We start from the raw sequence: 23,929 nt of genomic DNA, 5'->3' as shown, positions 1-23,929 counted from the left end.
ATTGAATATGTTTACACTCCCAGAAAAGGTATTCTATTGTTTCAATATGTTCACTACACATATCACATAGATTAGTGTTGGATAGGTTGCACTTAAAAAGATACTTATTTGTAGCTATGATTCTATGGATATATTTATATTGAAAATTTCTCAGTGTGCTATCAATAGTTGTATTATACGGCATGATAAATTTGTTTCCAATTAAATTCTTTTTCTCCAAGAAGGTTTTGCCATTTAGTTTGAGCTTTTGAGATTTCGGCAGGGTTTTTAATTTGAAGTGTGTAAAATATTTTGTTCGTTTTGTTTTGTTTTGCAGTTATGTTTTCTACGAATGTTTTTTTGAGTACATGGTGTGTTATTCGTATTTGTAGCAGCTTTAATATGTATGGGTATACTTTTGATCAATGTGTAGTACATCAGGAAATTACTTGTAGGTATTCCGTATATGTAGTGTTTTCAAAATAATAGAAGTCGTTTATTCTGTAGTCGTACAATTGATCTACATATTTTATGTTTTGTTCAAACCAATGTTTATAGAAAAACGTTTTATTGTTTGTAGTTATATCTTAATTTTTCCATAAAATAGTTCTACTGTTTATTTTGGTTTCTAAATTATGAGTAACTTTACACCATGCCGATAGAACATTCGATAGAAATATGTTTTTGGTTGAAATTTCATCTAAAACATTATTGTCAATATTACATTCAAAAAGTAAGGAGTCACCATATTTTTTTAAGATTTTCTGGTAGAATAATTTCCATTTACTCGTATTGGTATTATCTAGGTATCTTTTAACCCAGCCGCATTTGATTGCATTCAAGAATGAGTCAATGTCCGTTAATTTGATACCTCCATTTTCTACAGATTGAATTAACTGAGTTCGTTTAATTTTATCAGGTTTACCGTCCCATATAAAATTAAATATTTCTGATTTTATATTATTAGGCGGAACTTGGTAATACTGGTTTGTATCAAATGTGTGCTAAGTGTCGCACCACAAATAAGGCGGAACTTGGTAATGCTGGTGTGTATCAAATGTGTGCTAAGTGTCGCACCACAAATAAGGCGGAACTTGGTAATGCTGGTGTGTATCAAATGTGTGCTAAGTGTCGCACCACAAATTAGGCGGAACTTGGGAATGCTGGTTTGCATCAAATGTGTGCTAAGTGTCGCACCACAAATTAGGCGGAACTTGGGAATGCTGGTTTGCATCAAACGTGTGCTAAGTGTCGCACCACAAATTAGGCGGAACTTCGTAATTCCGTTTTGTATGAAATGTGTGCTAAGTATCGCACCACAAATTAGGCGGAACTTGGTAATGCTGGTTTGCATCAAATGTGTGCTAAGTGTCGCACCACCAATTAGGCGGAACTTGGTAATTCCTGTTTGTATGAAATGTGTGCTAAGTGTCGCACCCCAAATTAGGCGGAACTTGGCTATACCGGTTTGTTTCAAATGTATCGCACCAGCCAACCCGTGAGGTCGGAACTTTCTCCTTCAAGTTTAATTAATGTATGACATTTACAGGATAAAAACAAACACAACAAGAGCGGAATGACGTAGGCTGATCATATACGACGCACGTGCATTAACCCCGATTTCTCCGACACGCTTCAAATAAAATTGTATTCCCCTCTGACATATTTTCACACATTGGGTCATTGTCGACCTGAAATGGCCCACAAGTCACCCGGGTTGAATAGAAGCCGATTCATGTCACCCTGGGTGACTTCAAGCCGACGCTTGTCAACCCCGGGGGAATAGAATCGGCTTCATGTAACCCCAGGGTGACATGAATCGGCTTGAAGTCACCCCAGGGTGACATGAATAGGCTTCTAGTCAACCCCGGGTGACTTGTGGGCCATTTCAGGTCGACAATGACCAAATGAGCCATATTTTCTGGGGCATTTTTATGAATAATTTCGCGCCGAAATTATAGTAAAATATCTTATATATTATACATACTATATATAGCTGCTCGTGGCAGAAACTTTTGTTTTTATTACGGATTATGTGCACGATGATACTGAACTTCTGAAGATCTTCAAGCGTATGAAAAAAAAACAGTACAAATTGATAACACGCGAATTTTGGAAGCTATTTCTGTTCGGTGGTCGTTCATAGAGATGCACTACCGGTACGTGACAGCTACAGCTAACCTTAGTGCCCAACCCTCTGCATTACAATATGTAGTCCGTATAAACGGACTCCCATAGCCTTTGATACATTTTTGCTGTGACGGCTCTGGGACCCTTTGGGTTATAAAACTGAGAGTTGAATTGATGCAACTACATACTGTATATCTAATATAAAATTCCGCAACTACATAATGTATATCTAATATAAAAAACGCAAATACACAATGTATATCTAATATTAAAAACGCAACTACACAATGTATATCTAATAACAAAAAACGCAACTACACAATGTATATCTAATATAAAAAACCGCAACTACACAATGTATATCTAATATAAAAAACGCAACTACACAATGTATATCTAATATAAAAAACGCAACTACACAGTGTATATCTAATATACAAAACAGTAACTACACAGTGTATGTCTAATATAAAAAACGCAACTACACAATGTATATCTTATATAAAAAACGCAACTACACAATGTATATCTAATATAAGAAACGCAACTACACAATGTATATCTAATATGAAAAACGCACCTACACAATGTATATCTAATATAAAAAAACGCAACTACACAATGTATATCTAATATAAAAAACCGCAACTACACAATGTATACCTAATATAAAAATCGCAACTACACAATCTACATCTAATATAAAAACCGCAACTAAACAATGTATATCTAATTAAAAAAACGCAACTACACAGTGTATATCTAATATTAAAAAATCGCAACTACACGATGTATATCTAATATAAAACCCGCAACTATCCAATGTATATCTAATAAAAAAAACGCAACTACACGATGTATATCTAATATAAAAAACGCAACAACACGATGTATATCTAATATAAAAACCGCAACTACACGATGTATATCTTATATTAAAAAACGCAACTGCACAATGTATATCTAATATAAAAAAACGCAACTACACAATGTATATCTAATATCAACAAAACGCAACTACACAATGTATATCTTATATAAAAAAACGCAACTACACACTGTATATCTAATATAAAAAACGCAACTACACAATGTATATCTAATATAAAAAAAACAGCAACTACTCAATGTATATCTAATATAAAAAAACGCAACTACACAATGTATATCTAATATAAAAAACGCAACTCTACAATGTATATCTAATATAAAAAACGCAACTTCACAATGTATATCTAATATAAAAAAACGCAACTACACAATGTATATCTGATATAAAAAACGCAACTATACAATGTATATCTAATATAAAAAAACGCAACTTCACAATGTATATCTAATTTAAACAAAACGCAACTACACAATGTATATCTAATATCAAAAACGCAACAACACAATGTATATCTAATATAAAAAACGCAACAACACAATGCTTATCTAATATAAAAACGCAATTACACAATGTTTATCTAATTTTAACAAAACGCAACTACATAATGTATATCTAATTTAAACAAAACGCAACTACACAATGTATATCTAATTTAAACAAAACGCAACTACACAATGTATGTCTAATTTAAACAAAACGCAACTACACAGTGCATATCTAATTTAAACAAAACGGAACTGCACAATGTATATCTAATTTAAACAAAACGCAACTACACAATGGGTATCTAATATAAAAAACGCAACTACACAATCTATATCTAATTTAAACAAAACACAACTACACAAAGTAAATCTTATATAAACAAAACGCAACTACACGATGTATACCTAATTTAAAAAAACGCAACTACACAATGTATATCTAATATAAAAAAACGCAACTTCACAATGTATATCTAATATAAAAAACATAACTACACAATGTATATCTAATATATAAAACGCAACTACACAATGTATATCTAATATAAAAACGCAACTACACAAATATATATCTAATTTAAACAAAACGCAACAACACAATGTATATCTAATTTAAACAAAACCCAACTACACAATGTATATCTAATTTAAACAAAACGCAACTACACAATGTATATCTACGCAACTACACAATGTATATCTAATTTAAACAAAACGCAACTACACAATGTATATCTAATTTAAACAAAACGCAACTACACAATGTATATCTAATTTAAACAAAACGCAACTGCACAATGTATATCTAATTTAAACAAAACGGAACTACACAATGTATATCTAATTTAAACAAAACGCAACTACACAATGTATATCTAATTTAAACAAAACGCAACTACACAATGTATATCTAATAAAAAACACGGTAACACGTGGCTGACTTATTTAACGCGTTAACTTAAATTTGGCTCTTTTTGAATGTTGACCTGGAAAGAATTGTGCTTTCGTTACGGATGTGCTTATAATGCAAATGGGTAGTATACTATAAAGTAGCACAAATGTTTACTCGTAACTTGCTATTCACCATTCGATTCACTTTTAGTGTTGATAATTAAATATTAACAACCGATAACGCTAACTTACATCCATAAAATTCTTTGGATCGACCATTCAAAACTGAATGGTGGCAAAGATTTGTGTACGTCAGTTAGTAATGTAATGTGGTGCTCATTCTGCATTCCAATGTCATTTTCCGTAAATCTCATATTCTTATTTCAGCAGTTGGCTCATTCTATGCAAAAAAAACACACATCAAATACTGAAAAAAGAATACTTGAGAATGTCAACCATGTTTAAAAAAATGCATTTTTGACGAAGAAATTCATTTTATATTGAAATATATAACTGGAGTACATATTAAAGAATTGACGAAAGAGGCTTCGTGAATACCGCCCCGTGTTTGCCCTTTTTTTAGCAGAAATGCTAAAACGTTATGTGATGTATACCCAACATTACATTGAACCTCTTAATGTTTGCTTGTATCTTCCTACATCTTTTCCGTCGAATTGGACCAGTCAAAATAACACTTTCGTTGCGGCACACTAGGCCCACATTAATTAGGGTTTTAATGTTGATGAATCACACCTTTCTTGATAAAAATTTATTGTTCGATTGTAATGGTGATGAATAACAAGTTTCGTGATTGAAATTTATTGCGTTGAATTTAAGGCGTTTGATGAATTACGTACTTATCATGAAATACGTTTCACCACATTTCTGATTTCCTCCGATATTAAAAATGTGTCACACCAGTGCAATTTGTAGTCATTTCCATCTGTTATCCACTGTTTAGATCTAGTTGCTGTTGTTATAATTGATCGCCACAAAGAACAAAGACTTACACTTGGGGGAATATTTATTGATTTATTTGATTCCATAAGTAAAGAAGAGAATGCCGCTGTTATTTGCTTTCTTAATGTATTTTAACAAAAATGATTTTAGCATTACATTTTGAGGATGAATTTCCTTTCAGTGTCTTACTTTGAAAAATCGAAAACAACAACAACAACAACAAAACAACTACACAATATACACATGTTTAACGTTATGGTAAACAAATCTAACTTATTCGTTTATGTTTGTCATTATTTTGCATGATATTACACCGTCGACAGTACATCTTACATCTGATAAAACGATGGACGCATGAAATATAGATGATGACATGTAAAACAAAAGCAGCGATATTTAAACATGAAACATTAACATGATAAGCGCATGAAAAATAGTTACATGGTATTTACATGCAGATATGGGCCGCGAGTATACATATGTATGTGTTAAGCTGTAGTTACATAGTATATAGATTTTTTTTGTGTGACTTGACCTAATTTTATAAAAGAAAAGTTCAAGCCATTTTAAATATAAACACGTACACGAATAAATATGTGAATATGATTACATTATATTATACTGGCTGAAAATATATTAATGTATGCAAAATCACGATATACAAAGCAATGCTAGCAACCTGAAGACAAACAATTTGATAAATTATTTTTCAACATAAGCGCGTAAACATGAAAAGTATATGCCCTAATATATCCACAAATGTATGAGGTGACATGTGTTCGATTTTATAAATATAAATAGATACAAATACAACACTATACATGGAATATATCTTGTAGCATCCAAATCACTTAACATCAAAACCATGTAATTTTTAAACATTATGTTTTAAAGATCACGAACATATTACATAGATCTAGATGGAATACATTGTTATTTTAATATGCATTGCAACGCACTAGATGGAAACTCGAAATCGTGTTAAATATTCACACAAAAGCTTTAAACGTGTAATGTAATGAATATTAAAACCACATCCAATGAGTGATCTACAAAATGTCGAAAAAAATGACAACATTGAAACCGGCAGAAATCAGCAACCATCCCTATTTTTAGTTTCAATATATTAACAAAAAACGCTTGATTTGCGCATGGTAAAACCTTGGAAACTGACCAAATAAGAAAGACAATAAGGATAGATGTATACCTTTTTTGCATCCACAGAAAAGGTTCCGAAAAAAGACCAAAACACCTACAGTTCACATGCACATGATAGGATTATTTTTTGGGGGTTTCCATTCTTGACCATTATAATAAGAAATTACGAAAACTGTTATCAAACACTCAAACGTGCGAAATAAAAGGCCATATCCTGAGAGGAATACGCCCCAACCTTTCACTGGTATCCATTGAGCAAATTATCTAACAATCTTCGCGCCGAGATGTTATTGGGATCAGCATTGCTGGATCAAATCCCTGCCTTCATAACCAACCACGTGATGATAGCCTAGCCACGTGGTACAATACTTTAATCGTTGTTATTTGTTCAATAAGTTAATAAATTTTATATTTTGAACCTCAACTTATACGCTATTTTCAAAATATAAAAGAAAATGATACTACTTTTCATAATACAATACTTAATAAAAGAAACAAAAATCCTAACAAATCTGGAATGATTTCTTTGTGATGGCAGAGATTGTATGTGAGAGCATGGCACGACAACTCTGCGAGGAGATTGATTGTTTAAGTGAAATGAACATTTTTAGAGTGACTGACTAGATCAAGTTTACCGGAAATGCAGTTATGTACATATGATTAGTCCATCGATTACAGAGTCAAGAATTTCTTAGGGTTCGATGTCCGAATCTAGGCATTGTTCGAATGAAAGACTATAATTATAAATCCAATGAAACACTTTATTTAATGTATAAAATGCTTTATTGCTGCAACAGGTTGATTTCCAGAGCAGTGTTCTGCAGATTGCCAGGAAAGCTTTTTGCCGAAGCCACCGCTCGCATCCTCGCACGCTTCTTTTCCTTGTTTGCGTTATGTTGGGGTTTGGGATGCGGAACAACATCCTTCAAGGGACCGCTGATTACTGATGTTTTCTTTTTCGGCGTTTTCGGCCGCGTGACGACAACAGGGGCCCGGTCCCGATACACCGGCTGCTGGTTGAAGCGATCGAACGGGAAGTGGCGGCGGGGGGTCCACGTGAGATTCACGGGCCTCATACCGGGCCGGTAGTAGAATTTCGGTCGAAAACCGACAGGCAGGAAGCGACCGGGCGGCGGAGATGGGTCGCCGAAGTCGCCGAACGGAAACGCCGTGTTGGGCTCCACGTTGTATACGGGACCGACCGTAAACATGCCGCCAAACGGAAGTACAGCGCCATGGGCGTGCAGGACGCAGAGCATGACTCCCCAGAGGGACTGAAAATCCATATCTGAAACGAGGCACTAATACGTATTCATATATATACGAGAGCAATACTAATGAATACACACAGATAAGTGAATATTAAACGCGACAAACTGAATTATGTCGTTTATAATTCATTAGAATTTGTATCTTTCAAATATTATTAACAGCATCATCTACACAGATATTCAGTTTTTCCGACAAAGGTGTGCGTTGAACAACAAATTCGTGAAGATAATGAAAATATAACGGTAAATTTTCTTTTTATATGACCACAAGTGAAATAACATATTGATTCGTTATTACACCAAACTTATTCCGATATACCAACTATAGACATCGGGCCTGACAATTATTATATATAAACACATTACGGATGAATATGGGTCTGTCGATGGGTCGAGCGAGTCAAATTTTCTCGTTTCATATTAATTACGATTGTCTTACAATGTGGTTTACATTTTAATTTCAACATGAACGCGAATGCTTATTCATTTCACTACTAATTGACAATAGCACGTTGTTTTACATCACTCAGCGGGCTTGTTTGACATTCGCGCTGTCCCGTGTTCGTATTTTCTAGTTTGAACTGTTTACGGTGCTTACAACAAACAAGCGTTATTATATAAAATACACATTTGTATATTCTTGTACGGTAATTTTTAATGTACTTGCAACTGCACAGGCTAATCTGGGACGACACTTTACGCACATGCATTATGCCCAGTTTTCTCAGAACGCGACTCAATTGATTGGTGTTTATAATACTCAAACGCTGCTGATGGTGTGCTGTCTGCAAAATGGCAATCAAAGCATGCATGCACGCATTTTCTTTGTCAACATTCGTTGGTTAGTTGTCTTCAGAAGTAATTTAATAATTACTATTATACAAAAGCGTTAAATTACCGGAAAACTTCATTTATATGTTAGCCATTAATATTAGTGTCTTACATTTTATAGAAAAAAACACACCAAATGTTTCGACAGCAAAAGGTGACTTTGGTTAAGTAGATAATTTTTATACTGCCATACATTTATTTATTTGTCAAAAATATCAATATCTATCTGATTTTACTATGAAAAGACTCGTGTTTTACAAACTCTGTCAACGTTATGTTTATCCTTTATGTCTTTCATATCATAATTTAAAACTTATGCGAATATTATATTTCCGGTTGACCTTAATCTTAATATGTTTGGCAGTTTATACTGAATACTATTAAAACAAGATTAAACTAGAAAGCGCGCGGGGCCGCGGCCGACGCGTATCCCCACGCCGCATGCTGTTAGAAATAGTGGCCAGGACGGACGAACGAAAATGCAATTTCGGGTGTGACCTATGTGGGCGGGGCCCTGGGGTGGGTCATGTTGACATGGATGATCGAGATAGACCGTGTTGTCATAAGAGACGTTCAGTATTAATTTGAAGTCAATTGGTGAATAAATGAAGAAGTTATGTTAAAACAAAAGTTTGGGTGGACGTGGTCTATATGAGCGGGGCGCCCCAGGGCTGGTAATGGGGCCATGCATAGTTGAGATTGACCGTATTGTCATAAGAGATGTACAGTATCAATTTGAAGTAAATCGGTGTAGAAATGAAGAAGTTTATGTAAAATTAGTGAAAATCTCTGACCCGGCGTCACCCCAACCCCCATTGGCAACTATCTCCTCCTACACTAGTAGCACCAGAACCTTGAAACGTACACACATGGTAGCTATGAGCATATGTGCGACAGTGCACTATTTGGAATTTTGATCTGACCCCTGGGTCAAAAGTTATTATCATGTGCGTTCCAAATAGTGCACCGTCGCACATATGCTCATAGCTACCATGTGTGTAAGTTTCAAGGTTCTAGTCTACATTTACACACCCCAGGGCCCCGCCCACATAGGCCACACCCAAAATTGCATTTTTGTCCATCCGGGCCACTATTACTAACAGCATGCGGCGTGGGGATACGCGTAATATTCCGTATTTATTATATACCTGTTAAATGCTTTTAGGCCAGCATTTTTTTATTATCTGTTTTACGGGAGCGACCGACCCTATTTTTCGACAAATACAAATAAAAATAAAAGTCACTTTCGTTATTTTTAATTACATTTCACCCGCCGACCTAGTATTTTATCCAAAACTAGAAAAAAAATTGCGCAGATTGCCGAAAGTGTTGTTCAAATTTTTTTAATGTGGGTTGTTTCGTTGTGCCTATTCGACTTGTAAAGCGTCAGCGATTTTCATTAGCTATTGCAGCCAATACCACGCGCTATTAGCCAATCGGTGAGTATTTAACAAATGATTTTCATATTGCATTTCCGAAATGGCGGACATTAACATCAACAAGACAAATGTAGCATATTTTAAAATCAAATTAATTAAAACGGAGCAGAAACAATTTCAATTAGTAAAGATAATCTTTAGAACACCATTGTTGACATCATGCCCATATTATGTGATACAAAATTCAAAATAATAATGAGTTTTTGCAGATGATGCAGAGGTGTCACCATCGATAACTTTCGGTGTGTTAACAAGTTTTGGGTAGGTTTAATAAATATGTGTATTTATTAAAATGCATATCCTGTAATATTTTATAGATAAAAAGACAGACAGACAGACAGACAGACAGACAGACAGTTTATTTCAATCCAATAAGGCATTTAAGCCCACGAGGACATATATACAATACAAGTGTTGACGAACAGTGTAGACTAGAATACAAAATTTTAACAAAAGTTGTAGTTGTATGTTTCCAACATTTGGAGAAGATCACTTTGAGAACAATATTTCAAAAAACATACATGCAAGATAATTCTGAAACGTTTTCTAAGCATTAAACCAATCTATTTTAGACTATTATACAATATGTTCTTATCTTAGAGGTTTTTCAATCAACTTCTTTGGGTAGTATAGCTGCCTATATTTATTTTTGTCCTTGTACCGATTACTAGATGATATTCTATTAACAATTTAGAAACATAGAAATTGGTTTTTAAAATGTAGCATACATAAAAATCAACATCCCGAAAATGTCCAAGAAGTTCTACTTTACGGGTCTTTATAATGAACATGAGGACTGAACCACAGGTACTTGCATCAATAATCCCATTCCCCACCCACCCATATATATTCTTTATTTAGAAAAAAAGTATGCAACACAGCTTCTGAAGAAAATAACATTGGGTCCCGATGTTCTTATGTCCGTCAAAGTCATAAGAAAGTTTTATTTATTTTTCTTGACATTATTTTTCAAAAATGAGTTATAATTCAGCCGAAATATGATGTTCTATCAACTGTAAATAATGTTTTCATACTGCAAGATTTGTACTGCAAGGAATGCAAATAAATTTATCACACCTCAGGCTCTGTTGATAAATGTGCTCAATCGGCTCTATGTATTTGTTCCAAGGGTTATTATTATCATCACATTTATATAGCTCTCTCTGTGTATTATATATCCATAACATGTTATTGCTGTTTCTCCTTAAAATAATACAGACAACACATTCCATAGAAATTTTCATTTGAACTTAAACTGTGAATAAGAGAGGAACAAAATAATATGTGCAAAAGTTTACACCATTTTATTTTGACAATACTGTGAGTCTTTTACGAAATTTTAAAAATAAAATACTATTTTAAAATATACAATTACATAGTTCAAAAGTTGTGTTCTATATATAATTAATCTTGCGAGTAAGTAATATACAGTCAGCAGAGTAATTCTAATAGAACAATTTAAATCCTTGCTACATGTACTATTTAATTCTTTATACGGCTTTCACTTAAGAAAATGTTCAATGAAATAAATCTAGCTTTCTAGGTATAGTGTGTCTTTTACCTCAATACTTTGTTGGGGCTAATGTGAAGCCAATAGACATGATACAAAACCTACGAAGATTACCGCCATACAATGTCACATGAAAAATTATTATCACCTAACCCATGCGTTTTGAGAGAATAATATTGTTTAACACTTTATTATATAGGTAAATATTAAGCATGTGAAACAAGGACGGGTTATTTTAAACTCCAAATGTATGATTTGATCACACCTAGAAGAAGAAAACACTAACATGTTACACACCAAATATTGAACCCCTGACCCTTGCGGTGTCTGTGTTGTTGGGGATTATCAAAGACATTAATCTATATAAATCAGTTGACCCCTGAAGCGCAAACAGTTTTGACCACGGAGACATGCTTTGAGGAAACTTAGCAAAGAACCACTATATGGTTGGCATGCAACGCAACAAACCATAGGGCCTTGCAGTTTCAGAGAATGATTATATTATTTATATTTATAAGCAAAACAGTAACCCCTTGGGAGGGCAAATTTTCTGCATGATTTGAACAAACTTCAAAGAGAACCTCATAACGATGTTACACACCAAATATTGTAGTCATGCCTCTCGTGTTCACTTCACATATATAAACACTATAACTCTCTCTGAATATAAAATGAAATGCAGCACATGTTTTTATAAGTCTATAACTCACGGTTTCTTAAATGAAATATTCACATTTTATGTCCTAGAACTTTCACTACACAAAGTTTTGATCAAGATCAATTCAAGCGCAGTCTGATGAGGATCCAAAGTGTTCGCTTAACATCTTTATAAGTACTGACTGAATGACAATTATGTTGAACAGTTTGGATCCTGATCAGACTGCTCTTTTGGAGCCAAAATGATCGTAATCGCCCTAAGGTCCAATTTCCTGATATGTGGCTCATTTTTTCTCATGATTGATACAAATTATCATGATATAAAGAAAGTCTGTTGTATATTAAAGAGTATGGTTTAGTGTGCATATTCCACCCATGGATGAAAGTTACAAAGTTGGTTGTTATTTTAAGCTATTAAACAATTTAAAAAGTTTTCAATTCTTTTTTATTTAAGTCAAATGCATGCTATATTTGTTATAAACATACATATGATTAACACTCAACAAAAGTTTAACGATCACTATAATACACTACACACCTGGCGTGGTTAATGGTCTCTATTGAAGCAATATAATATAATACATGCGAAAGGTGCTTTTACATATAAATATATAAAAAAATATGTTTACTATTATTATAAAAAGCTTCTACAACAGTGTAATAAGATATATAAAACACTTAAAGGTTAATGCAAGTATACATAAGGTTAAATTGGCTTAATTTAAAATTTTCAAAAATAAAAAAAATAATCAGTTTAGACAATTTTATTTTTATTTTTTTGGTAGACTGCTCACTTTTCATGATTTTATTTTTATTTTTATTTATCCTCCCCGACTCAATTTTTTTGAAAAATTTCCCGTAAAACAAATAAAAAAAATGCTGGCCTTAACAAAATACAATATCAATAGTTAAAATAAAAAATCCCGTATTACGCTCCTCGCTGTTTCCAATTCCGTATTACCATACTAGCCAGACTACTTTGACCCATTTAATGACGTCACATTACGCGCACCGAAAATAGAAATATTTTATATTACGAAATATATTACGTAGTACATCGTGTGACATCATTTCTGATATTACAGCACACCATCAGCAGTGTTTGAGTATTAAGTCGCGTTCTGAGAAAACTGGGCATAATGCATGTGCGTAAAGTGTCGTCACAGATTAGCCTGTGCAGACTGCACAGGCTAATTAGTGACGAGACTTTCCGCTTTTATGACATTTTTCGTTGAAATTTTTAAAAGTTAAAGGTTTCTTTTTAGCAAAATCCAATTTAGGCGGAAAGTATAGACCCTGATAAGCCTGTGCGGACTTCACAGGCTAATCTGGAACGACACTTTACGCACTTGAATTATGCCCAGTTTTCTCAGAACACGGATCAATTTATTGTTTTATCATGACGGATTGCTATGTTGAGGGAAAACGATGTTTTAAGTATGTGCTCTCTGGCTTACCACACAATAACTTCATAACGGGCAATAAATACAAGAAGGTCTGTACAGCATTTTCGAAGACGGAACATCGACGATCTGTATTTTAGAGGGAACGAATGTCAGTTGAAAAAAAAATAGTTGTAATGACTTGCAAAAACTATGCGGAAACTTATATGTGTCTTGTTCTGTGAAATTGGGTAAAATGCATGTGCGTAAAGTGTCGTCCCAGATTAGTCTGTGCAGTACGCACAGGCTAATCAGGGATGACACTTTCCGCTTGTATGGTTATTTTAGTTTCAAGGAAGTCCTTCCTGACCAAAAATCAAGTTTAGGCGGAAAGTGTCGTCCCTGATTAGCCTGTGCGGACTGCACAGGCCAATATGGGACGACACTTTACGCACATGCATTTTTCCCAATTTTCACAGAACAAGACACATAAATTTTGGTTAACATAACTTATTAGACAGTTTTTTTTTATAGATGTATACTATATTTTTACTTATTATAGTATATTATCTTAAAATAGATAGCTTAAATTGCCAGAACTTCGAATGACCACGTGATTTAAGTTCTAGTCAGTGATGCCATTTAACATGCTACAAATGATTCTATCAATAATGTCAATTTTATATTATAGACAATCTAAACATTAATTTTGGTACGTTTTAGTCAGTGTTAATTCAAATCAAATGTGACAATTTAATACATAAACTAAATGAAACCAGATGTAACATTATTGCACTCACGGCTGGTATAATAAATCCTTTCTTTTATACAATTTTCATTATATATAATCATTTCACAAACTATGTTGAGTACACGTATCTTGCTTTTAAATAGCAATTTAGTACGTCTCCCACGCCTTAAATACTCAGATGACCTTTCGTTCAAGTACACATGGATGACGAAAATCCTACGATATATAACTTAAAAGTTACTAAGCGCACCAGGGATACGTTTCAAATGGTCCTTATTTTATTTTATTTTTATTTTTAATCAAACACAGTATCTTACTCAGTTTTGTCAATCGAGCGCCGGGATTGGGCGGTACTCAGAAACAAGCGACAGAAAGGTATGCCCCTCCCCCCACAAAATGGATTTTCAAAATCAACCTTCATTTGATTATCTTGTATTGCCGTCTAGACTGCAAAATCACCACCTCATCAGTAACACAGATCTATCTGACATCGGTAAATAGCGCAGATAGGTACTTATTGTACTAAAGTGGACAAATGATGCATCTGCTTATTGAACACCATCGATCTCGACAGGTTTGATTTCTTTCAGGCATTCTAAATCGATTTAAAGATACTTGAACAAGCACAGTTGTTGTCATTTATCATGCACGGTATTTCGCACGAGCCATGCATGCGTTTCACGTGAATTGCATGCTGTAAACAACAAAAAGTCCTTTGATCTTTAAAAAAATGTCTTACAATGACTGATACCGATACTGTGCGTAAACTTTGTTTATTTCAATTCGCGTTAGTTGCACCTTAACCCATTTATGCCTAGTGGACTCTCTCATCCTTTTAAATTAGATCAATTTATTTCCAAAATAAGGGATGTCTAGTATATTTATTTCTATATTTAGTTTTTTTTTACAGAAATTCCTTTCAGCAAACAGCGCAGACCCTGATGAGACGCCGCATCATGCGGCGTCTCATATGGGTCTACGCTGTTTGCCAATGCCTTTTTTTCTAGACGCTAGGCATAAATGGGTTAATGCATCTTTTATCCAATACAGCTACGTTTCACACTGGTTTCGTCATGGCTTGAGTCAATTTTAGCAACATCATCTTCTAAAAACTGATTTTTTTCTATAATATGAGGGATGAATACAACGATGTAAAAAACACGAACATAAAATCACGTCGTTTATATAGTCGAATGCTAAAACATGTGCAAGTAAACATTGTCTCGTTTATGAAACCAATAAATACAATCGTTAAATTTTAATTGCATGTTATTGTCTGGTTAAAGTCACGGAATTTCAATAAAGCGGCTATTTCTTAGAATGCAAGAGGAAACATGTGTCGGATGAGAAACGAACATATAACTGGTTTAATTGGAAAAAAACTATTCACTTGTAGGATACGTTTACCCTTATAAAAATTCCATTTTGAAAATGATAACAATTTAGAATATCACCGGCGATAAATTAATCAAAATCGCTTGTTAGAAAAAAAATCTATACCGCAACGTCACCAAACGTTTGTTTGCCACGTTACATTTTTCTATGCAGGCTGAATTACTAAAATTTATTGAGATAAATCGTCGGCTATTCATCACGAAAATAATAAGGCTAAATATGCAGCCGAAGAAACTTTAAATTACTAAAAAAAACACATTCGAACTCATCACTTTAGAGTACATGATTCTACCGCTGGGAAAACTGGAATAAACCATTTGCATGCTGGAAAATTTGTCGTCTGCTAAAATGTTGTCTGTTGAATTTCTAAAATTAGCATTTTCTTAGATTTTTTTCAAAGAATACTATCAGAAAAGCAAACAGTTTGGATCCTGATGAGACGCCACGTTCTGTGGCGTCTCATCAGGATCCAAACTGTTTGCAAAGGCCTTCAAAATTCGGTTCCAGCACTGAAAGGGTTAATGCATGTGCGTTAAGAATTATCCCAGATTAGCCTTAGTTCTTCTGGAATGCTCTGAACTTTTAAATCGTAACACTTCGTCCATCTCCGGAGTCTCCGTAAAGAGTAGATGGTTTATGCAATAAAAAGCCGGCTGAGTCCAGAGTGTGAGCTTTTATGAGTACATACGTACAGCTCCGTATATTTGATAGTGATTTTTTTTCCAGAAAAGTTGATTTTCGTTATAATCTGATCATTTATCATTCAAAATGATAATTTCACTAATTAATAGCATAGCCTCACGCTAACCACCTGTGGTCTTGTTAGTTTTTTTTTGTTATCATTTATAACCAAAAAAACCATTGCAAATTTACAATGGCTACACAATGATTAAACTAGAGCGCAGCTATCAATCAAAATAGTGTCGTTATTTAGGCTAAACAAACATTTGTGGTGATATATATATCACCTTATAATAGTTAGCGTAAAAATAAATCAAAGTAAAATCCTAGCGTATATATTATCATTTACTTTTAATCAAACACTACCAATTTATATTTCAACAGTTTTCATTTATGGATTTAAAAACTAGTTAGTAAGAGACATCGTGCACACAAAAGCACAGTTTTGACATAGGGATGCAATAATATTATCAACAAAAACAACAATACTAATAACAACAACAATAATAATAACAATTATTATTACTATTAACAGAGTAGCTGCAGCGGTTGTAGTGGTAACATCATAAGAAAAAGTAGTAGAAGAAGCAGAAGTGTCGCCCTCATTATGTTAACAAAAACTTACCTAAGAGATGGTTTTATTTCCACTTTGGAGCAAACGTTTCCAACGGATCACATGCGACCGAATGGCGTTCACGTAACGTCTCCCACCGTTTATTTAACGTTTTACGTAACGTCATTGCGCTTATTAGCGCGCACATTAAATATGCCAATTCATCAAAGATAACTGACAAGTAGTTATGCTACGATGTTCAGTAGATTCAAGTTCACTGAGATATGTCTTTTTTAAACATATCGGTAAATGTGCAGATAGCACTTGTCTAAATTGTTATTGAACGCGTATGATGAGCTACGCGCACATTTAAATTCTGCGTGAAAAAGTGTTGCACAATTATGCAAAAGCTTACACCATGCATTCGTTATCATCTTTTAACGTTCATTTGGTATTAATCAGAACACACTTGGCGTTTTTTTGCGGCAAAAACACAACATGAATGGTTCGGAACAGGGAAATTAAGTTCTGAAATGCGCTTCCGAAAAAAATGTGTTTTGGCGTTGTGAAATTGGCCCAGGTAAGGAAGTTTAGGTCAGTTTGAGGAGCAGTTTCATATGTTAGTGGACGTCTGCCATATCGTTGTGGCATGTTGGCGGATTTGAAGGTCGCCAACACGACTTAACGATCGAACCGTCTATATTGCCGAATCAGCGCCCTATTTGTATTTCTGCCGGGTATTTTGGTACTTCTTTGTTATTGGTCTGTCGTTTGGTTTCATGGTCGCCAACGCGATAACTGGGAACACATGTCATAATAGTCGCCATGGCGACCTTTTTGTCGTTCTGCTGTGTAGAACTATCGTTCTAGCGTGCTGCATGTTGGCGGCTTTAAAAACACCCCATAATAACATATCGGCGCCCTTTTTCGTTTCGACGTGTATAATTGTCGTGATTTTGTGTTGACGATATTTTTAGAACCCTTCAGCATGCCACGAAGATATTCGAGCAATGGACCACCATAGTTTCGTCTCTGGTTGCCCTGCCAGGTGTAATAACCGTCTCGTGAAAGGAACCAACATGCGCAACTGTTGTCTGCACAACTCTAAGTTGAATATTGATAGGAACTACTAAGAGTCGCGTTCTGAAAAAACAGGGCATAATGCATGTGCGTAAAGTGTCGTCCCAGCTTAGCCTGTGCAGTCCGCACAGGCTAATCAGGGACGACACTTTCCGCCTAAACAAGATTTAAAGAAAAATACAATAAAAGCGGACAGTGTCGTCCCTGATTAGCCTGTGCGGACTGCTCAGGCTAATCAGGGACGAAATTTTACGAGCATGCATTAAGCCCGAATTTTCTCAGAACAAGACACAAATGAATCTTGCGCGTGGAGCGGTGCTGCAACAATACAGGACACGGCTCACAGCTCAGTGGATTTAAAGAAATATCAATAAAAACTTCACTGTACGGCCCCTGAAAACTTTAATGTCGGTGGCAGCTCTTGAAACAGCACCGAGCTGGAGATGTTGACGTTCACACGAGGACGGATGTCACGTAACAGGCAAATTATACATTAAAAGGCCCGATAAATAACTATAATCATTTATATAAATGATAATTGATAGACATTTCTTATATCCTAAAGCATTTAAATGATATAGTTAAAAATGAAGTTTGCCTCAGGTTGCTTACCGACATAAGAGTACTTATAACTACATTTGAAGCAAGCATCGAGGTCCCTCTTCCTGACGGCGCGCTGAACAGTATGACACGCGATCGCCGGAAGTCATCACATACATATGAGCCTTGTTCTGAGAAAACTAGGCTTAATGCATGTGCGTAGTGTCGTCCCAGATTAGCCTGTGCAGTTCGCACAGACTAATCTGGGACGACACTTTCAGCTTTTATGATATTTTTAGTTTCAAGGAAGTCCCTCCTTACCGAAAATCAAGTTTAGGCGGAAAGTGTCGTCCCTGATTAGCCTGTGCGGACTGCACAGGCTAATCTTGGACGACACGTTACGCACATGCATTAAGCCCAGTTTTCTCAGGAAAAGGCTCATATAATCTCACAATTTAGCATTGGTGTCGTTACATTTATTTGTATCTTGCAGACGCGTTTTGCAGAGAAATTCAGTAAGTTGATGGGTTTGAATGTCTTTACTCGATATGCTTTTATACGCGAGTCGAAGGATTCAATGTATGCAGCTTATGTTAAATGCTTTGATATGCCTACAGTTGCCTGAATTTCGTTGATTATGCAGTAAATTACTCATTTTTTAAATATGTGATCGTGAAAACATTATTTCTTGGTCTGAAAATTAAGCCTCATACAGCTGCCTCGTCGCGCCTCAGACCTTAACATTTTCAAGAAATTGGTATACACGGACATTTCAAGAAATTGGTATACACGGACATTTCAAGAAATTGGTATACACGGACATTTCAAGAAATTGGTATACACCGATATTTCAAGAAATTGGTATACACGGATATTTCAAGAAATTGGCATACACGGACATTTCAAGAAATTGGTATACACGGATATTTCAAGAAATTGGCATACACGGACATTTCAAGAAATTGGTATACACGGACATTTCAAGAAATTGGTATACACGGATAGTCACATCTTTTTAACATAACCGCTGCATGCTTACATTTTTCTGCAGCTTGTTCATATAGTTGAGATGATGAAACGTCTCTATGGCTTATATTAAAGCATGTAGTGACACATTGATTGCAGAATGTGACGTCATATTTTTAACGTTGACGGATTGGTGACCTTCAAGAATATTAAATTGTACAACTTTGATTTATGAGGATCGATATATTTATTGATAATATTTCAAACCAACGTCATCAAAACAATTCTTTTAAAAACTGAGACCCATTAGAGAAATATTTACTCATTAATGCAAATAAAATTCATTTTAACTTTCGTAATTATGTAAGGTATTATTGTATTCATTTCCCAGTAATTGGACATGATTGCCTTTACAGTATAAATTAAGCAGACGACGAACATAATTAACTCCGAATTTTCCATATTTTCCTAGGAATTCAAGTCCATCAATAGGATGATGCAACATGTGTTGTTGTTTACCACATAATATAAGCCGCGTCATGTGTTTCGATGTCTCATTGGCGGACAAGGAAACAACGCTATCCACATATGGCATAAGACCCATTTTCGCATGACGCGGCACATATAAAACCTAAAGTTAACATCAACCGTTTATTGATCTGCGTCTCCTGGGCAAGCTATTACGACAGCTAAAACGTGCTCCAGTTATGACAAACGTCTATAGAACAATAGGTTTATAATGCGGTATGACCAGGAAATGAGACACCTATTTTGACAAATGTCTTCTGCTTAAGAAATTTATGTTGTGGTATCACCAGAAAAATCATTAAACAGTTTTAATGTCAACGCATAAAACATCCATGTTTATTTTCTTACAGTGTCTGATTTCAGAAATATATAATGAAGAATTCAAATTTCACACAAATTTCCATAAAACAATAACAACCACAACTTTAAAATTAAAATACATTTTATTATCATACATATAACAAAGGGTAAATGCAATCATGTTACATCTACAAAGTCTTCTGTGGCTGACAGGACCTTAAGGACTTGCTCTGCCACGTCTTGCTGCAGATAGTCGCCCTGCCGCCCCTAGCAACAGACATCTCATGCAGTAGTAATGGAATGATATGACACAAAGCACTTTAACTATACACTTGCTAAGCACTATCATTATACTTTTGCTAAGCACTACCACTATACACCTGCTTAGCACTATCCCTATGCACTTGCTTAGAAATATCATTATACACTTGATAGACAATATTACAATACACTTGGTTAACACGTATCATTATACAATTGCTTAGCACTATCACTATACAATTGCTTAACACTATCACTATACACTTTCTTTACACTATCACTATACACTTGCTAGACACTATCACTATAAACTTAACTAGTTTTTGACCTGGCATGACACATATTCGAACTTGACCTAGACACCATCTAGATACAACTTCTAACCAAGTTTGGTGAAGATCTGATGAAAACTACTTGAGTTAGAGAGCGGACACCATGCTCAATGTTTAAAACACACTAAGTGACCCCGTGACCTAGTTTTTGACCTGCCATAACCCATGTTCAAACTTGGCCTAGACATCATCTAGATACAACTTCTGACCAAGTTTGATGAAGCTCTGATAAAAACTACTTGAATTAGAGAGCAGACAACATGCTGAATGTTTAAAACGCACTAAGTGACCCAGTGACCTAGTTTTTGACCCAGCAAGGCCCATGTTCGAACTTGGCCTAGACATCATGTAGATACAACTTCTAGTTCTTCAAGTTTGGTGAAGATCAGATGAAAACTACTTGAATTAGAGATTGGACACAGACCGACCGACCGACAGACAAGCTCACTCCTATATAACCCCCTAAACTTCGTTAAGTGGGGGTATAATTAGGACTGTTGGTTTACCCTATCACAATACACTTGCTTGAAACTATCACCATACACATGCTCATCACAATATACTTGCTAAGCACTATGATTATACACTTGCTAAGCACTGTCACAATACACTTGTTTAGCACTATCCCTTTACACTTGATTAGCATTGCCATTACATATTTGCTTTTCAACATACTCTTGCTCTACACTATCACTATACTCTTGCGTATCACTATCAGTATACATAAACACTATCATTATACACTTGCTAAGCACTATGACTATACACTTGAGTAGCACTATCCCTATACACTTGTTAACACTATCCCACTTCATTTGTTTAGCACTATCAATTTACTCTTGCTTAGCACTACAAGTATCACTATACAAATGCTTATCACTATCATTATACAATTGCTTACACTATCACTATACAAATGCTTATCACTATCATTATACAATTGCTGAGCCCTATTACTACATACCTGATTCGTACTATCACTATACACCTGATTAGCACTTTCACTATAAACTTTCTTAGCACTATCACTATACACCTGATTAGCACTATCACTAAACACCTGATTAGCACTTTCACTATACACTTTCTTAGCACAATCTGTATACAATTGCTTAACACTATCACTGAACACTGGATTAGCACTATCACTATACCATACATGCCATAATTTTTCAGACCAATTCCGGGACATTGAGTTAAATTGTCCGGGACTTTTGCCGATTTTCCGGGACATGTATAAAATGTAGCGATATTTATAGACATATGCATTTTTGGTACGTTTTTTTTGTTTCGCATCGTTAATTGCAAAAGTTCGAAAGCCTATCCGAAATACACTTGATCTATTAACGTCAAATTTAACATTACTACATTGTACTTCCGTTACTAGATACAAGCCACGTGTTTTCAGTGTAAGCGTTCTAAACATAGATGGTGACGTCACTGCGTTATTGTTATTAAGACCGGTGTGTAACGTGTAGTTGTTGATACGCCTTTATTCATTTATAACATTTATACAATAAAAAATACAACAATACAGTACCGTTAGATCGTCAACTCAAATCAATTCACAATACATACTGCTTTTTAATTTTTTACTCAGCGATGTTGGACTTTAGATGTGTGAACAACTATCCTTTGCCCTTACGCAGCGGGAAATAATGACGTAGTAGATTAAAGTCAATTAACAACCACATTAAACAATGCCGCCTTTTCGGTTTGACCGCGAACGTGAGACAATCGATATGATAACAGGACCCCTGTTAATTGATCGATTTTGACACGTAGCGTAGTCTGCCTATTCGGGTAGGCATTGTCATGGAGACGCTGCAGATATACACAGATTCGAGGTGCAGTTAAGCCTAAGATAAGGTACATGTATATATGGATTTTGTAAATTCCGGGACATTTAACAGATTTCCGGGACAGCGGGACAAGTTCTTCATTTCCGGGACTGTCCCGGACAATCCGGGACGTATGGCATGTATGACTATACACTTGATTAGCACTATCATTATACACATGCTTAACAATATCACTATGCACTTGCTAGACACTATCACCATACACTTGATAAGCACTACAACTATACACTGCCTAGACACTTTCACCGTACACTTGCTTAAAACTATCACTATACACTTGCTAGACTCTATCATTATACATTTGCTTAACACTATCACTAAACACTCACTAAGCTCTATCATTATCACTAGATTAGCACCATCACGATACATTTGATTAGCACTATCACTATACACTTTCTTACCACTGTCACTTGATTAGCATTAGCACTATTCACTTGATTAGCACTATAACTATACACCTGCTAAGCATGATCACCATACTTTAGCTTAGCACTATACAATACAATACTTGCTTAACGCTATCACTATACATTTGCTTAGCACTAACACAATACATTTGATTAGCACTATCACTATACACTTGCTCAACACTATCACTATATACTTGCTTAGCACTGTCACTATATACTTGATTAGCTCTATCACTATACAGTTGCTAGACACAATCATTATACACTAGCTGAACACTATCATTATATACTTGCTCAGCACTATCATTTTTCACTTGCTAAACACTATTCCAATACACTTGCTTAGCACTATCACTATACACTTGCTAAGCACTATCACTATACACATGCTTAGCATTATCATTATACACTTGCTTAGCACTTTCGTTATACACTTGCTTCGCACTATCACCATACACTTGCTTTGCACTGTCACTATACACTTGCTTAGAACTACTGTCACTATACACTTGCTTAGAACTATCACAATACACTTGCAAAGCACTATCACTATACACTTGCTTAGCACTATCACTATACACTTGCTTAAAACCATCACTATATACTTGCTAAGCACTTTTGCTATACACTTGCTTAGCACTATCACTATACACTTGCTAAGCACTATCACTATACACTTGCT

At 35.0% G+C, this 23,929-nt stretch overlaps 2 protein-coding genes across 4 annotated transcripts in view; both read right to left on the bottom strand.

Annotated features, from left to right (window-relative positions):
* Positions 1–5,388: 5,388 nt before the first annotated feature.
* On the bottom strand, positions 5,389–17,166 carry LOC127860651 (uncharacterized). Its single transcript, XM_052398883.1, has 2 exons — positions 17,038–17,166; positions 5,389–7,783 (listed from the first exon to the last, which is right to left on the bottom strand). The coding sequence occupies exon 2, from the start codon at positions 7,779–7,781 to the stop codon at positions 7,278–7,280; it is 504 nt and encodes a 167-aa protein (XP_052254843.1). The 5' UTR covers positions 7,782–7,783; positions 17,038–17,166; the 3' UTR covers positions 5,389–7,277.
* Positions 17,167–20,503: 3,337 nt separating this feature from the next.
* Positions 20,504–23,929, bottom strand: part of LOC127861108 (nucleolar complex protein 3 homolog) — a 73,857-nt gene continuing 70,431 nt past the window's right edge. For all 3 annotated transcript variants that reach the window (XM_052399483.1, XM_052399485.1, XM_052399486.1), the window contains exon 22: positions 20,504–20,646. In XM_052399483.1, coding sequence (XP_052255443.1) covers positions 20,557–20,646 — 90 coding nt within the window. In that variant the 3' untranslated portion in view covers positions 20,504–20,556. The remainder of the gene's footprint in view (positions 20,647–23,929) is intronic.

Source organism: Dreissena polymorpha, chromosome 15 (assembly GCF_020536995.1).
Source record: "Dreissena polymorpha isolate Duluth1 chromosome 15, UMN_Dpol_1.0, whole genome shotgun sequence".
Taxonomy (NCBI): Eukaryota; Metazoa; Mollusca; class Bivalvia; order Myida; family Dreissenidae; genus Dreissena; species Dreissena polymorpha.
Note: the sequence above shows the minus strand (reverse complement) of the source record. Positions and strands in the feature narration are given on the sequence as shown.